Source organism: Pelecanus crispus, chromosome 11 (genome assembly GCF_030463565.1).
Source record: "Pelecanus crispus isolate bPelCri1 chromosome 11, bPelCri1.pri, whole genome shotgun sequence".
Taxonomy (NCBI): domain Eukaryota; kingdom Metazoa; phylum Chordata; class Aves; order Pelecaniformes; family Pelecanidae; genus Pelecanus; species Pelecanus crispus.
This window is the reverse complement of record NC_134653.1, coordinates 33,033,375-33,049,543: the sequence shown is the minus strand read 5'-3', so window position 1 is coordinate 33,049,543 and position 16,169 is coordinate 33,033,375. Positions and strand designations below refer to the sequence as shown.

At 41.9% G+C, this 16,169-nt stretch overlaps 2 protein-coding genes across 4 annotated transcripts; both read right to left on the bottom strand.

Annotated features, from left to right (window-relative positions):
* Positions 1-63: 63 nt before the first annotated feature.
* Positions 64-8,450, bottom strand: DDX55 (DEAD-box helicase 55). The gene is made up of 14 exons (XM_075718517.1): positions 8,343-8,450; positions 7,920-7,970; positions 7,745-7,831; positions 7,048-7,139; positions 6,872-6,934; positions 6,005-6,154; positions 5,335-5,524; positions 4,670-4,752; positions 4,141-4,272; positions 2,980-3,072; positions 2,170-2,284; positions 1,303-1,471; positions 604-896; positions 64-238 (listed from the first exon to the last, which is right to left on the bottom strand). Exons 1-14 carry the CDS (start codon positions 8,448-8,450, stop codon positions 71-73), a joined length of 1,794 nt encoding a protein of 597 aa, XP_075574632.1. The 3' UTR covers positions 64-70.
* Positions 8,451-8,961: 511 nt separating this feature from the next.
* Positions 8,962-15,704, bottom strand: TMED2 (transmembrane p24 trafficking protein 2). 3 transcript variants are annotated; one of them, XM_075718787.1, is made up of 5 exons: positions 15,525-15,704; positions 13,993-14,185; positions 13,553-13,573; positions 11,487-11,594; positions 8,962-10,423 (listed from the first exon to the last, which is right to left on the bottom strand). In XM_075718787.1, exons 1-5 carry the CDS (start codon positions 15,702-15,704, stop codon positions 10,299-10,301), a joined length of 627 nt encoding a protein of 208 aa, XP_075574902.1. In that variant the 3' UTR covers positions 8,962-10,298. The 3 variants fall into 3 exon arrangements, with proteins under 3 accessions (XP_075574902.1, XP_075574901.1, XP_075574903.1); XM_075718786.1 differs by lacking the exon at positions 13,553-13,573; XM_075718788.1 differs by lacking the exon at positions 13,553-13,573 and having other exon boundaries at positions 15,531-15,704.
* Between the last annotated feature and the right edge of the window lie 465 nt (positions 15,705-16,169).

Below are 16,169 nucleotides of genomic sequence, written 5' to 3'. Positions count from 1 at the left end.
ATTTTGTTATAAAAATACAGTTTTATTGAAATAGGCAGTATTTTAAGTAAAAGTGTGGTTAGAATAACTGTCAACCTTCAGACTCTGTGTCAGCAACAGTTTCTGCTTTGAGTCTACTCTGGCTGCCTGTTAGTCTCTTCTCAAACTCTTCTTCACTAATTTTTCCTTTTTTTAATCTTTTCAAGAGTCTAGTGTCATTCAGTAACTCTTCCATGTCCTCATCTTCAATATCAGAGCCCTGTTGACAGTTGAAAAATAGTAAGTTAAAACACAACACCAAAAGGCTTTCATTTTATACAGCTGAACACAAATCAAGTACCATCCACCATCATACCACACTGCTGCACCTGTGAGAAATTAAAATCTATGCTACCTGTGCTGGCAGCATTATTGACTAGCATCAGAGTGCCAAGAAGTCGGTTTAGTGTTTGGCTTCAAAAAGCTTCTCTATAATTTTTTTAAGCTTTGCCTGTCAAGGTCCTGAAAAGTTAATTTACAGTCATCAATTCTATCAAATTAAAATCCCATGGCGCTCAGCCATTTGAAAATATGTAGCTATGCTACAGTAATCACACGCTGTTTAATAGAATGGGTTCAGTTTACCTCTTCACGCTTCCTTTTAGCTGTTATTTTCTTTTTCTTCTCCCTCTTGGCTTTCTGCTTTGACCAGGCCTTGTTCTTTATTAATTTCTTTTTCCCTCCATTTTCCTGTCTTTCTTTTCTTTGTTGTTCTAATTGCTTTTGTCTCTGTTTTTCTCTATTTTTATCCTTAAATGAAATGGAGTCTGTATTAACAGTGACTGGAGTAAAGTCTGGAAAAGATTTTCCTCTTAGTTCAGGCATCTTTGGCATTTTTAACAATGCAAAACCTTTGGCGAGGCTAGCAAAATCCAGATCTGTTAAAATAAACATTACAAAGTCAGTTTCCTGCTCGATAAAATGTTAATTTAACTCTATCCCAGCCAAAGCCAGGACATTTAGCAAGTCACAGAAAAGAACATGATCTTATTGTATTGTTTTCATTCTATACTTAATACTAGTAACAATACTAAGTCATTTTTATTTACGCTTAGTAAGTTTTGACCAAAACTGACATAATTAAATGTTTTCTCTTGAAAACGATGAGAAACAAGTTGCTTGAAAAAAATAGGAGTTTTGTCAGAATCTGACGCAGCAGAAAGTAACTTTGAGAACAGGAACCAGCAGTTGAAGCTTGCAGACAATAACACTGTGGTTTTTGCCAAACCAAATACTGTCTTCTGAAAGGAACAGTAAAAGATACTAGCCCCTGCTGGGAATTACCTTTTATTCGGAAGATCAGGTTACATTCATGTTTGGCATAAGCCTGGACGTAAGACACAAATGCTTTCATCCCCTTCTCAAACACTGCCCTGTCAGCGAGGGCCATAGACTTCAGTTTTGGAAGAAGATCTAACACGTTTGTCTGTGGTTTCATTTCCTGCATGGGGCACTGAAAACCAGAGAAGAAATACAAAACAAAGGAAAAGCTCAGCCAAATGATTTCAAATGCACTGTGAAACTTCAAACACATACTTCTTCCCCAGTTAATCTTCAGTCAGCTTCCCGCTTCTACTTGGTCATTTCAACACACTAGTTCACCGCTCAGCCCCACACGCGGTTGTCCTAGCCCAGCAGAAGAGTTCGCACGCTGCAGCTCAAGAGAGGCAACATCTTCATCTCACACCTTATCAAGCTGCGTTCTCATTAACAAGCCTCTATAGAGAATTTATACAATTAATCCCACAAATGCAGGGCCTGGCACGGGAAATTATCTCTTAGAAATAAACAGCGCAGAGGGTGCAGTGTATAAACTGGGGGTGGTGGGGTTGGGGTAGGAGTGTAAGCCGGCGCTGTCCTTCTGGAAATGCTCAATCTTGCACACCCTTAGACATGAAAAGCCTTTCCTTACTTCAATACATCATGTATTCCTATTCCAAATTTGGTAGGTAACACGGGGAGCAATCGTGTTCTAACAGAAAGTTGCATTCGGTGATTAATAAGCAGCTCGTCTTTTTTTTTTTAACTATGCACCTCTGCTAAAACGTTATCTATGCATATGACCTTAAGTTCTACAAATTCTGATTTCAAAACTCCTCTATCAGTAAGCCTGCCCTTTCCTGCTTTGGGGTAGAATAAAAGTCTACTAACCTTTTGGTTGATTGAGAGAAAGTTAATGTAAGATTCTTCCATGGGAAGCAAAAACACAAGTGCGCTGCCTACATTGCCAATCCGTGCTGTTCGACCGCACCGATGCACAAAGGCACTGAAACAACACAACACAGAGCTAACTTAACAAGAGATGCTCGGTCTGATCTTAAAGTGTTAGACAAGACAGCAAAAGGGACAATCTGATGGAATGGAAAACAGAGTACCATATACTTTTGAACTAAACCAGCAGGAATCACTAAAATGCAAGACGTGGCAGTCCCACTGAATTGTTAGGACTGTACACTAAAACAAGAGGCGTCTGTTTTGGGGATGGAGTTTAAGCAAGTTGTAGGGAGAATTATGACATTGGAAGTTAAAATACATGGAAAAGCACCTTTTGTGTGAACTTTCAGCGTACCATTCCTTGAAGGGCTCTGTCCCCACTTGAAGGGCTCTGTCCCCACTCTCATCTCTGTTCTCATTCCCCCTAGCGTCTCAGCTGTCGTTATTTCTCTGATACTCTCATACCAAGCCTTACACCAGAGCGCCTCTTCACACAAACATAAGTGGCGACCACCCATTTGACTCACGCACATACAAGACAAAGTCATTTCAATTCACAGCAGTTACAACAAAAACTGCAGTGTTGCAAACCCCCCCGTCCATGCATTATTTTGTGTGTTCACTCAGACTAACTTCCAGGCAGTGATTAAACGTGTTTTCTGCAGTTGTGTGTTCTCAATTTATATCTTAGCAGTATACTAACATGACCACAAGTAGAGTAAAGGTTTGTAAGATCTGAAGTTGTACCTTGCACTGCTAGGTGGGTCATACTGTAAAACCCAGTGTACTTCTGGAATGTCTATGCCACGAGCCATCACATCGGTGCAAACTAAAATGCCACTAGAAAGAAGAAACAGCGTATTTTCATTAAACTGTCATTTGAGAAGAGCCAATCTCCCCCAGGCTGTGTATTCTGCATCTACACTGGAGAACGAGGAACAAAACTTTTTAAAACATTTGTTTTTTGAAAAGAGACCAAATATTATAAAGGTAGTTGCAGCTTTCACCAACTAAAACGCTATATAACATTATGAAAAGGAATGTTGATTTATATTACAGCCAACATATCACTAAGAAAAAAAATTGATTCCCTATTACAAGTTCTATTTTTAAATCACCATCGCATCCACCACAGCTGAACATAATACTATAAACATTTTAATAAAAGACTTAAGAGACTGACAATTTTAACATGCTATTTTAAACAGTTGTTCCTCCAGTCTGCTGGTAATTATTTTTCTTATAAGATGCTAAAACTTGGGTCCCACGCAATAAAAAATGACAGCTAACGAGGCAAAAGTCTCTTAACAACTTCCTGCAAAGCTGAGAAAGAACACTTCTCTGCAGGTAAATTACAGCATCGTGTTGCCATATTCTTGTTCGTATACTAATAAAATAGTATCCTGGGTTTCCACCCTGGTTACCAATCAGGAAAAGGTTATTTTCACTACCAGTTCCCTACTGATGGTACGTTTATACAGCACAGCTAACATGCGGTTGTAGCATGCGACAGTAGAGTGCGCCCAGTTAAAATAGTAGCACAGATAGCAGCAACGATGGCCTTCATAGTGCATATGCTTGGCCAGCAAGCACAGCAAACTGCAGAGGTCCCGGGCTGCAGGGTATCCTAAATCCATGTCCCTGCACCTTCCATGCTGCCTCATGGATTATCTAAATTAGGCTGGACATGCTTCCAGTCACATTTTCACTTTGTTTGTGATCATACTTTGAGTGCCTAAGCATGGTTTGTGTTGTTATAAATACATTCAGAACCAGCTACCAGCATCCTTCTCCTCAGCACAACGCCACTCTTCCCCACTTAAGTGGCAGAAAAATATTGTCAGACAAAATTACGCATCCCTTACTACTTTTACTTTTGCCTGGCTAAGCGTATTCCTATGTTCTTACCCTGGGAGCTTCCGAAACTCAGTAAAAATCTTGTTACGCTTGTGTTTCATTTTCCCATGAATGCTCATTATTTTCACTTGTTTAATTAAGGATTCCAAAGCCTTCCCATAGTATTCCACACAGGCACACGTGCTGTTGTGATAAAGACAGACATAAAAGCAAAAGATTATGCTGCATTTTTAATCTGGTTTAGACAGTCAAGCTAGAGTGGTCCGAGACCTTTCAAAAATACACACTATTGCCTATTTTTATTTAAAATACATATATCACTTTTATAATTAACATATAATCATCTATAATGCCTTACTTTAAAAATGCATATAAAATTTATTTTTTTGCTTAATAAAGTTCAACACAATCCTGACATGAAGCAATGATCAATCTCCTTCTAGGCACCATGTTCTACAAGACAGCTATTAAAATGAATCACTTTTAAAACAGTTGTGTCCTTGTCAACACAGGGCACAGTTTTGGAATTTAAGTAATAAAACACCATACTGTTTTCACAATGAAATAAAAACAGAATTACCTGAAAAAGACTAGATGTTTTTCCTGTTTGTGCTGTCGAAGAAAATACACCAACTGATTAAATTTTTCATCTGCTTTGCAGATCTATACAATGCAAAAGAAAAAAAAAAGTAAGAAAACGGACTTGATACAAAGCGATCTGCCAGTTTCTTCCCTTCATTGTGCACTGATAAACACCTACAGGCATAATTTCTTAATACTGATCATTTGTACCACAGCTCCACATCATTTGGAATACTACTCTTTTATGTACCTTGTTTTAAGTAAAAACAAATACTTAAGCTCCCAGTCTTCCCATCCCCATCCACAATACCTCTCCTGCAGTAGTACCTCAAGTATCCCTCAGCTACTTTTCTGAAATCACCAAAGTCTCCTCCCATACCCATTCACCATAAGCCAGAGCGCTGCAGCTAGTTTAGGGTTACAACAACTCCTGGCCAGCCAAACAAAACTCACACAGCAGGAAACAACAGGGCTGCTAATTTTGATCTTTCTCCTTAGCTTGGTTACTGATCTTTGGAGAACCTGCAAGAGCTTTAGATCTTTGAGACTTCTGGTTCCTCTATTAATGTGATCCTAACTGGCCAAGACTTAAAAAAAATATTGATGGAACCAAGGAAAAATGAGGGGGAACAAGAAACTATCACGAAGCGCAGAGGTTCGCACCATGTAATAGTTCTCCAGGCGTGTTGGAGTTTTCTGCGTATTGCTTGCTGCCACTCCCTTCTCTTTCACCGAAATGCGGACAGGATTCCGGAGACCTGCTCTCACGAGGTTCTCCACCTCTTGAGTTTGAGTTGCTGAGAACAGACCTGTCCGTCTCTGCTTGGGCAAAAAGTCCAGAATGGCATTTAAACTGCAAGTAAGCACATGTAAAACATAACTGTCCCAAGACTTCCCTCAGAAAGAAGTTTAATCACTGGAAGTAATACTTTACAAACAAAACAGTTTTTATTATCAAGTGCCAATCTTCTATTGAACTAATTATCTTAACTTTGAGAGAAAGAGAAAAGGGACATCAAAGCTTATTTGTTAAAGTGTTTTAAGCCATTCTGATATGTAAATAATGATACATAATCAAGCATTAATATAGCATGTGCTAATATACATCAGAAAAAAAAAAATTAAATTCTGTCTTCATCAAGGATCCACTCTTTCCTGATTCTCTTCCCCCTTAGCAATTGCCTTATGTAGTCTACGGAGCAAAGAGAGATAAAAGAACAAACCAGAACAAATCTAACTTTAGAGGTCATCATAGGCCACGCTCATTCACATCAATCATATATGAACCCATTTAACACTTCAGAAGTATTACTAGAACTTATTATTTAAATACCTTGCTTCAAAGCCCATATCTAGAAGTCTGTCTGCTTCATCTAATACCAACACATCAAGAGACTTCACACAACTGGCTAGATCCAGTCCATCTGCTTTTCTTCTGAACAGATCCTCCAAGCGGCCTGGTGTAGCTACAATGATGTTCCCACTGTTCGTGAACAAGACACACAGCAATTTTGTAACTGTGCAAGGTAAGGACTTTGGGGGAGCTACTAACATTATTATCACAGCAAAAACCTGCACACAAGTTGACTACATTCTTCAATAAAACAGTTTCATTTGTCACTCCTAACTGTATTCATATTTCAGTGCCTTTCAGATACTATGTTGATGGGAGAAAAACGCTCAGGTGAAAGCAGGCCACTTGTGGTAACAAAAGTTTAGAATATAATCAGCAACTACCAGCTAGAAGAAATATTTGGTACCTCCGTGCAAAAGCCAGTGGTAAATATGATTGCTTCAAAACTTAATCATCGGTATCAGCACCAAACAGTTTCAGAAAATTATTCATCAGCACGGTCTCAATCTCACTACAGCCTACTGCTAGTACAACATTTACAAGAAAGAAGGAACTGAAATATCCAGTGAAGACAGCTTTCAGCTCACCATGCTGTAGACTGTTCTTCACCCAAATGGCACACAAATGGTACTCACTTCACATATCTCCCTTTCCTATTGTCTCATTATGGCATGTCTCACTCAAGGAAAAGAATCCACAATTTCCTCAGCATACACCCTAACATACTCATGCAGTACCATCAAATTTTAGCACCAGCAGGACCAAAGCACTCATTTGAAAACCCTAAGAACAAGGAGAAAACCACAGCTGCAAAGCATTGATAAAAATTATTGACAATCAACTCACCCATGTTCTTTAAACTTCTCAACATCTTCCATGGGATTCCTACCGCCAATTAAAAGAATCTGACTAAAACAAAAAACCAGAAAGATTTAGGTCATCTTCAAGTTTTGCTAGTTTACAAATGACATGAGTCCAAAGAAAACAGAACTATGGTCATGTCAAGCCTGAAGTTTGCTCACCTAAACCTGGGGAAGTGTTTTGTGAAATGGGATAGCACCTCATCAATTTGAATAGCTAATTCTCTCGTTGGTGTGATAATTATAGCTCCAACCTGCACATGAAAAACAAAAGGAATTCATGGAAAACAACAGACTAGCAGAAAGATTTGGGCAAAATTCTCCCATACAAGCTACGTGAATGAGCCATGTTTACGATCCTAGTTTTAGACAAAACATTTCCATAGAAATACAATAAAGCATACAAACAAAATAACATAAAGTATCTATGAAAGAGGTATTATACCAATGTGCAAAATACCTCTGCTCCAAGAGCAGTACCTAATAATGATATTTACTAGCAAGTAACAGTGCAAGTTCTCTGTACACTAAAATGTATTCAAAGTCAGTGGATGCTAAAAAGCATACAAAGACTCTTGTTTGCAGTACGTCATCGTATTTGATATTTTAAGATACTTTCCTAACAGTTCAGAAACCTGTTTTAATCATGTCAACTAAAAAGCTGTATCTAAGTGCAAAGGAAGCACCCCAATATTTATTTTCAAGTGTTAAACACTTTATTATTACTGCTATACCAAAGAGCTGAGCACATAGCCACTTTATGCGTATACAATTTTCCCTATTGGCACTTTTCCTGAAGTCATCAAGTCTTATTGGCACATCATAAAAACATACTCAGAACTGAATAATTTAATCTTACCTGCATTTTCTTTAATTTTTCTTCCCGTCTGAGAAGAATTTCCAGTATGGGAATTACAAATGCTAAGGTTTTGCCACTGCCTGTTACCTGTGAGAACGGAAGCAGAGTCAGCACTCCCTCAGCTCCAGAGACAAAGCAAGAAAAGCAATGAATGGCACCAAGAAAAAGCACTCACCGCTTCTGCGGCAACATCCTTGTTACTCATGAACAGCGGAATGGTTGCAGACTGAAAAAAGAGAAAGATCACATCAACAGCTGAACTGGCTACGGTGGAAGTCAATCTCACACAGGCTAAATCCCCCCAAGGGACACCGAAGCTCTGTGTAAACGTTGCCTCAGCAGAGCCGGTGACGGGAAAGCCAAGGGCTGCGACTTCCCTCGCTGCTACAGAATCCAGCGACTGCTCTGACCTGCGACCCCGGGGCTGCGACCGAGCCCGCTGACACCGACAACACGGCTCGTCTCCTCACCAGCACGAGCTGGCCCAGGCGCTGCTGCCGACACCGCCCGCACCCTCCCTCCTCAGGCCCTGCCTGCCCCTGCTCCCCCTTCCCCGGGACAGCCGCGGGCCTGGGGCCGGCGGGGAGCACCCCCCCACCTGCACCGGGGTCATGCGGGCGAAGCCGAGCTCCCGCAGCGCCTGCAGCACGCCCGGACTCAGCGCCACGGGCAGCAACTCCCAGCTGCCCTCAGTCACCGCCTCCATCTTGGACGGGCGCCTCGGCCCTGTCCGCCGCCCGGCCTCGCCCCCCGCGCCCCGCCGTCCGGCCGCGGCAGGGCCGGGCGGAAACGGGCGCCGCAGCACTTTGGTTCCGCCCCGGGCACCGCCGGCCGCTGCCACCCGCCTGCTCCGTCCGGGCCCCGCGGGGTTTTGCCGAGAAAACTTGGTAGTAAACATCACCCTTTGCATACAGCAAAAATATCTTATTTTTATGGCAAGCGGCCTATCACAGTACGAAATTCTGCGGGTCATACAGAAGCACCGTGGCACCCAAACCACCTAGAGCCGAGTAGCAAAGCTGCAGGTTTAGAATTACCTGCAAATTTCTTCTACCTGCCCACGAAGCGGGATGGCATTTGGGTGAATTCCTGATATCCTAAGAGATACTTTATGAAAAAGCTTTGAGCGTTAAACTGTACTTCCTTAAAGCATCAAAGAAAAAAAAAAATACAAAGACACTTTTTTTTTTTTAAAGAATTTGTTTATTTACCGAACCTGGGTCATATTTAGATTCACAAGCAATTTTTAAATGTACATCTTAGAATTCAATTTTAAGTGTTTTACACAAAAATATTGGCACACAACAGTTGCCAAAAGGTGTAACAGCCACCTTTCTGAAGAACTGCTGCAACTGTTTGCCCAAGGTTGAAAAAACTTTACCTGGAACATGAAAACCTGTAACAAATTTTAAATTAATTGTACAAAACTGTTGTGTGTTACTTGTAGAGGCTCCCCCCTGGAAAAGACCCCACCCCACTCCCAAAAATGATTACAACTAATATACATCAGTCACAACATAATCCTGGCTCAGCACCCACATCAGACGCTTCTTTAATTTTTAAACCAATCAGATACCGAGGAAAGTAACTTTATACAAAAACAAATCTACATGTGCCTGAAAAAGAAAACACACCAGTATTTAGCATTATGCTAATGATCAGATAAGGGCAGAGACTGCCACTTAACTTAAATACAAGGGCTGCATAGCATTGCAATAAACCCCCAGAATCATTAACCCTTTGGCATCAGGAATCCAGATTTCCTGAACACTAACGCATTCTGCAATGGCGCCGACAGTCTGAGCTTTGGACCTGCAAGAACCAAAGGGTTAATATTGTTTGCCAAGACACCGCACACAATTGGCTTCAATGTAAAACCTGTGAAAGATAAAAACCATATGATGAACATTTGGTAATGAGAGGAGAAAATATATTTCCGTATCAACTATTTAATTTAAAAGAACTTTGGGAATAGGTTGATGTAATTAGGATAATTACTGAAGACTTTCTTTTAAATAGCAACTAGGTATGAATAGTAGATCAGAAGTTGTCGGCTGTCTTCTATTCATTATCAGAATAAAGTTCCAATCACTTCTCCTTGGCAGTTTATGTAAGCAAAGAAGGGATTATTTTGATTTTTTAACACCTACTGCAGGGTTAAAGATGTCAAAAATGCAAACAGTCATGTTAGGGCCTTGTACTGTTTCCCTAGACAGAACTGCAAGTACGAAAAACAGGGGGAAAAAAGTTAGAAAAGACATCAACATTGCTTGTTACTACAGTTGAATTACAGTGTTTGCAGCTTGCTTGGACCTTGCTTAGCATACAGACTAGGCAGATTTAAGTGAAAAAAAGTTATGCCAATTAAGTGACAAGATTTCAGCACAGCTTTTGCTACAGAAGATATATATAAAAACAATTCATTTTTAACTAGGAAGGAACATAAGCAATAAGTTTTACAGTTCAGTAAAGAGGGTTCAGAAACTAAATGACTTTTTTGTGACCAGGATGTTTGGTAGACAGTGAACTGAAATCCGGGACCAGAAAAGTACTCTCAAACCACCCTTCGGACTTCAAAAAACCTCTTCAGATAGTAGATTTGTCCCAGTGTCATGGCAACTAATACAAGAGCTTCAAAGAATGACCAAAGAACGACTCTGCTGTTTGTGTTGTCATTAACTGTTAGGGAGGAAAAAAAGAAAAAAGTAAGTAAGTAACAAAGCATTTAAAACCAACTTAAAACACACTTTGTCATTGGAACTGAAGTACTGCACATAAACCACTGATATTTGTATCATGTCATTACAAGCGTCCCCAAAGGACTCTGCAGTCTTAGAGATGAAATCCGGGAGCTGAGGGGGGAGTATTTTTCTGAACAGCTTGCTATGCAAGCAGCTGTTTTAACCTTAACTTTGGACATAGACTGCAGCATCTTTCTCTATTCTGCCCACCTTCAAAGAGGTCAGGCAGAAGCTTATAACTGCCAAACAGAAGCCACTTGCTTTTTTAAGTAACGGTTGCATATTATGGTCTCAAAGTCAAGTGGGGAATTTCTAATCTCTAAAGGTTCATCATCTTTGGTTCTAAAAATTCAGCGTTTTCTTCAATCAGACCATTAGTAATAAAAGTCATAAAATTGGAGATATTCATAGGTTCAAATGAGGGGCCAGTGCTTTAATATAATGTTGTATTTTCACACTAAAAATATTTGCCCTTTATTCTCACTGGGCTTCCCCTAATGCACCACTTAGCACTCTGCGTGGTATTTTAAAGCTGTATTTCAGAAAGTGAGCGTTGTGACTGGAGAGTTAACCATATTCTCTACTTGGAAATAACAGTAGCTCTGCTCTATTTCAACAAAATATTTTAAAAAGACTTTGGCTCAATTATTAAGCCACAGCCATTTCAAGGTGAAGTAATAGTTCAACCAAAGTCTATCCCTGGGAACCATATCATTACTGATATCTTCATGAATATGCCGTTCAAAGAACTGTAGAATATACACCAATTAAGCAAGGATTATTTTGCATAACAATTTTCATTACATGAGAGGCGAGCCAATTTGAAGAAGATTGCAAGCATCAACTACGTTCTTTATTGTATGGGCAGGTCCTTCAGAACTTGTTCTAAATTTTTTTTTTTTTTTAATTAACTTGAAATGGCATTCATGGACTTGTATTTTAAATCACATTTTGTAAGTTCATTTGAGAGAGGAGAAGGCATTTAAGCCAAAGACACATACTTGCTCTATGTATTCTTTCACGAACTTCCATGTACTCCTGTTCATGCTTTACAGCTGTCATGGCCACTGCTAACTCATTAATCATCTCTTCTAGCTTGTTCTGATGAGCTGCGGAATAATTTCAGAAGCATCAGAAAGTCTGTTACTGACTCAAAAAACAATTTGTTAAAATTTATGAACAGTTATACTTAATTTCCCATCACAGAAGAAGTTCTGAAAAATGCAGTCTGTACAGCTGAAAACTTTCTATCCTTACAGCAAAGTAAAGTTTAGTTTTCATAGTGCCACTTTTCCTAACACGTCTCTATGGTATTTAATAAGTGGGAAAACATCTTTCTCCACATCCAACTAGAAGGCAGAAGACACACAATTTAGAGTCAGTACAGACCACTTATTTCCAATATGGGCATACTTTTCCAGAAAAATAGAATGTAAGAACACATGAGATCAATACCACACACTAGTATCTATTTTGCCAATACCATCCAATATATTCCAAGCAAATTATCTTAACATTACAGCTTTTCCTAGTTGTTAAGCTTGCAAAAATAGAACGACTGAGAATTTAGCTTAAGATCATGATGCTGGCAAAACGAGATCACTTTCTGAAGCAACATATCACATCTTGTGATCTTCCAGTTTAGCTGAAGCACAGCGTTCAGCAGAAACAATGCCAAAGGGGCCTGGCAGAGGGCAGGAACTGGCTTCAGGTTCTGGTATGTCGTGAAAGCAGAAGAGGACGAAAATACCAAACCAATGATAACAGAAAACTAGCTTGAGAGAGTTCAGCAAATGGAAGGATCAGAGATCCAAGATTTAGTGATCTGACTGTCAATCGCAGGATCTTTTAAATACATTCATGCTCAAAGAACTGTCCACTTACAAATTTATAAATTACGCAAGTAATTTTCAAAATTTTCTAGCACCAAGAGAAGTTCAAGGTATCGTTCCACAGACACGCCCTGGGCAATCAGCTCTCTTAAAAAAGTCACAAAACCCAACACATTTTTCCATTGAAGGGACATACTTGACTTTGAAGCTACCTTATTACGCTTTTATTTATAAATTAAGTGTTTCAGATCATAATCTGAAAATAAAGCTATTCAAAATACACACCTTACGGGGAACAATCAAAAAGAGGACCAGAGAATAACACTCATACAATTAAAATCTTAAACAGTTGTGTAAACCACACTCGCTTTGCTAATGTCGTAAATCCCTTCTTTTCATGGCCAAGTGGTCATTGTAATAAGTGCAGTTCATTAGTAAGGGAAGAAATTACAGTTGCAGGGATTGTTTAAACCCGCTCCAAAAAAATACACTCAAGAAAAAAAGTTTGCCTTAAAAACTTAAAGCTGCGCTAATATTCTTTACAACAGATATATTCAGACTCAATAAGATTTAACTGAGTCTTAAAAAGGAAAAAACCTCAGAAGTTAGGAATTTGTTACTTTTCAAGTGATATCAAGCACTCAATGCACACAGTTATTTACTTGCTAAAATAGAAAACAAGAATTTGTTGCATTTCTAGCTACAGTTAGTGATTTCTAAATAAAACTTTATAACTTGTTACCCACTACATTCATTTCTTTCTTTTACAGCAAATGGCAAGTTTGAAGTTTTTCCCCTTGTAACATTACTGAGAATTAATAACCTAAAAGCAGCTTATTGCTTCCAAAAGCCCTTGATTATTCAACAGCCACTTCAGCAACAAAAAGCAAACACTGTCTAAAATATCCAATGTTCTTGCATGTTCAGTGGTTTAGTTTAATTTCACCTAAAACTCCTGATTAAGTCTTCTGTTAGCCATAAACAACCGCCTGAAGACAAACTGTCACGGACAGCTCAAGGACCTGATCCCAAGAGCTGCTAAGTAGATAAACCTCTCGATGAAAGCTTGCAGGTGCTCAGCATTGCTCAGAATCAGACCTTTTATGTAGTTTATTAAAAAGACATTCTCATGCTACAAACAAATGTTACAGAGAAAAAGCAAACGTTAGCTGTTAGTGAATAAACATATGCAAAAGACAAGATGCTAATGAGCTTTCAAAAAGCAGTACACATACCATCCCAGGTATCTCCACCACCTAGAGAAAAGTGTAAGAGATGAACACAAGTACAGGACAAAAGGCTGCAGATAAAACAGTAATTTACACGGCTAAGAGAAAATTTTTATATTAGCACATTTATCAAAGAGCTCAACTAATCCATGTAGTAGTCTACATACTGCTGAGCAAACTAGAAATCAGAGATTGAAACTGATGAAAAGACTAAAGGATGACAGTATTAGTTTTTGCAGATGGCCAAGTGATTCTCTGGTGATTTTGCATTAAATCATGTAATGAGGTCTAAAAACATCCATATCCATTTTAGCTGTGCAAGAGAACAGCTAACTGGACAGCCTGAAGAAACAGGAACTCTGAGAATCCTAGTCAAGTTCAGAAGACATGCATATAGGGAAAAGTTCCCAAGCCAGAGCTAATTTCTTTCCAGGAGTCTTCCTCACCTTCTGTCTCCATGTCTTGCCCCTTTGGAGCTTCTCCGATATCGATAGTGAACATCACTATCTTGGGAGTCATGGTGGACATTCTGTTGCTAAAGCAAAACTTGTAAGTTCCATCCATGTGGGCAGCAAATGTGTATTTTCCACTGGACTCTCGATCGCCTTTATAAATTCCTTTATTATCAGGCCCGGTAATCTGGATGGAGAAAACAAAGTATCATACATATTAAATAAAAATGCGGTGGTTTTCAATACACCATTACAGCATTGCACATGCATTCTGAAGTTATCCAGTCAGAATTACTGATACCATCTGTAATCTGACTGGCTTGGCGTTCTTCATACTTTCCCTCCCACAACTCAAAAGCAGCGATGCATTTTTCTGTGCAGGAATCCTTAGAAAAAAAAAAGCTTCTTGGTAAAGAAAGTCATGCAAAAGCCTCTCTTACTGGCCATGATTACTGGCCGTCTGTGGTCAAGACAAGACGCATTCAAGAACAAGTAAAACATAAGCTATCTACAGCCAAATTAACAACTGCAGGGGAAACCTTATCTCTGGTGTTTGAAGGAAAACAAAAAGGAAAAAAAGGCACTCTCCCATATGTCAGTATTACTTTAGACATACAGCTGTGCATTGCTGTAGTTACCGTTTCAAACGGACTAAGGGCCCGAGTACTGAGCGCTCAGGGTCACGGTGATCTTAAGGCTTCCATCCCGCCAGGCCACCAAACTCCGCTGCTGAGCTCCCATTAGTGACTTCTAAACGGGATTTCAGCTCCCTGACTCTGTCCTGCATCACGGCGATGCGCAGTTTTAAACAATTATATCCGCTCTCAGCAACGACTCTCTCATGTTTAAGTTATCCCAAATGAACAACTGTCTGCTCTTCGCTAAGATGAAAGGAATTTTTATTTATTTTTCTCCTACTGATCTGACATCTCATTGAAGAAAAGGACTTGCCTACAGCCTTCAAGATGGCAATCAACCTGATTAAAGCCCACAGCTTTTGATTCAAGGGGCGACACGCTGCTCCCAGAATAAGCAACACGGTTTGTGAAGAGTAATCCCCTTCCCTCTTCCCGCCAAACGGTTTATTACAAGACCGTATCGAGCAGAACGAGGAGGAAGATCTCAAGAGAACAGCTCCGAAAACAGGAAGATCGCCTTCTGCAGCAACAACACAAGCGACGGGCAGCCTTCGGAAGCGCAGCCCCCCGCAGAGGCACCGCGTCCTCTCCGCCACGGCCCACGCCAGCCGGCCAGGCCCGGTCCGGCCGGGCACACAGCCCCGCCGCCCGGAGCCCCCGCAACGAGGCGGGCCCGCCCCAAATCCACGGAGGGTTTAACCCAGCCTCAAGGCGGGTTTGCCCCCGCGGGGCCCGGCCACCCGGGCGCTGCCCCGACCCCGCCACGGCCGCCCTGCCCGGCGGGGGACGAGCGCGCAGGGCCCGGCCCCGCGGCGGCGGAACAGGGCCCGGCAGCCCTCCCCTCAGCCCGGCCCAAGGTCAGCCCGCCGCGGCGCCGTCCCGCCTCACCTCCACGTCGATGTCGAGGAAGCCCCCCTCCGCTACCTCGAAGATGAGCCCCATCTTCGTGCCGGACGGCACCCGCTCCAGGAAGCACTCCTCAGCGTGCGCGTCGATGCTGACGAAGTAAGCGGCAGCCGGGGCCGCCAGCGCGGCCAGCAGCGCCAGCACCGCCCGCACCGGCGACATGGCGGAGCCCAGCGGGAGGGGGCACCGAGCGGCGCGGCGGCAGGAAAAGGGGAGGGGGCACTACCGGCTCGCGCCACGCCCCTTCCGGGGCACGGGGCCGCCGCTCATAGGCCGGCACGGCCCCGCTGCCACGTACGGGCTGCGCTACGGCGGCCGTTAAGGGACCATTCGCAAAGGCGCTGCCTAAACCCCCGGGCAGGGACGGCGCGGCGCGGGAGGCGGGGCCCGTGCGCGGGAGAAACCAATGAGCACGGAGCCGCGGCGGGGAGGAGCCAATCAGGACGAGGCGGAGGGAGCTGTCCAGTCAGAAAGAGCGGCGCGCGGAACGGCATTGGGCGAGCCGCTTGGGGAGGCGTTGCCCGGCAACCGGGGGAGCGGCGACGGCGGGAGCGCGGGAGGCGGCCTGGCCGCCCTGAGGGGATTCGGGCCGGCGGCCCTGAGGGGATTCGGGCGGCTGTCGCCCCG

Bases quoted from the DNA above. Each gene is read 5' to 3' on its own strand.
- DDX55 (XM_075718517.1), bottom strand. From the start codon at position 8,450: ATGGAGGCGGTGACTGAGGGCAGCTGGGAGTTGCTGCCCGTGGCGCTG. The intron at 7,971-8,342 runs GTGGGGGGGTGC...CTCTTTTTTCAG, and splicing joins CCCGCATGACCCCGGTGCAG to TCTGCAACCATTCCGCTGTT. The intron at 7,832-7,919 runs GTGAGTGCTTTT...CCGTTCTCACAG, and splicing joins AGGATGTTGCCGCAGAAGCG to GTAACAGGCAGTGGCAAAAC.
- TMED2 (XM_075718787.1), bottom strand. From the start codon at position 15,704: ATGTCGCCGGTGCGGGCGGTGCTGGCGCTGCTGGCCGCGCTGGCGGCC. The intron at 13,574-13,992 runs GTGAGGAAGACT...ACTTTTCTCTAG, and splicing joins GCAAGACATGGAGACAGAAG to GTGGTGGAGATACCTGGGAT. The intron at 10,424-11,486 runs GTATGTGTCTTT...CCTCCCTAACAG, and splicing joins TGAAAGAATACATAGAGCAA to TTAATGACAACACAAACAGC.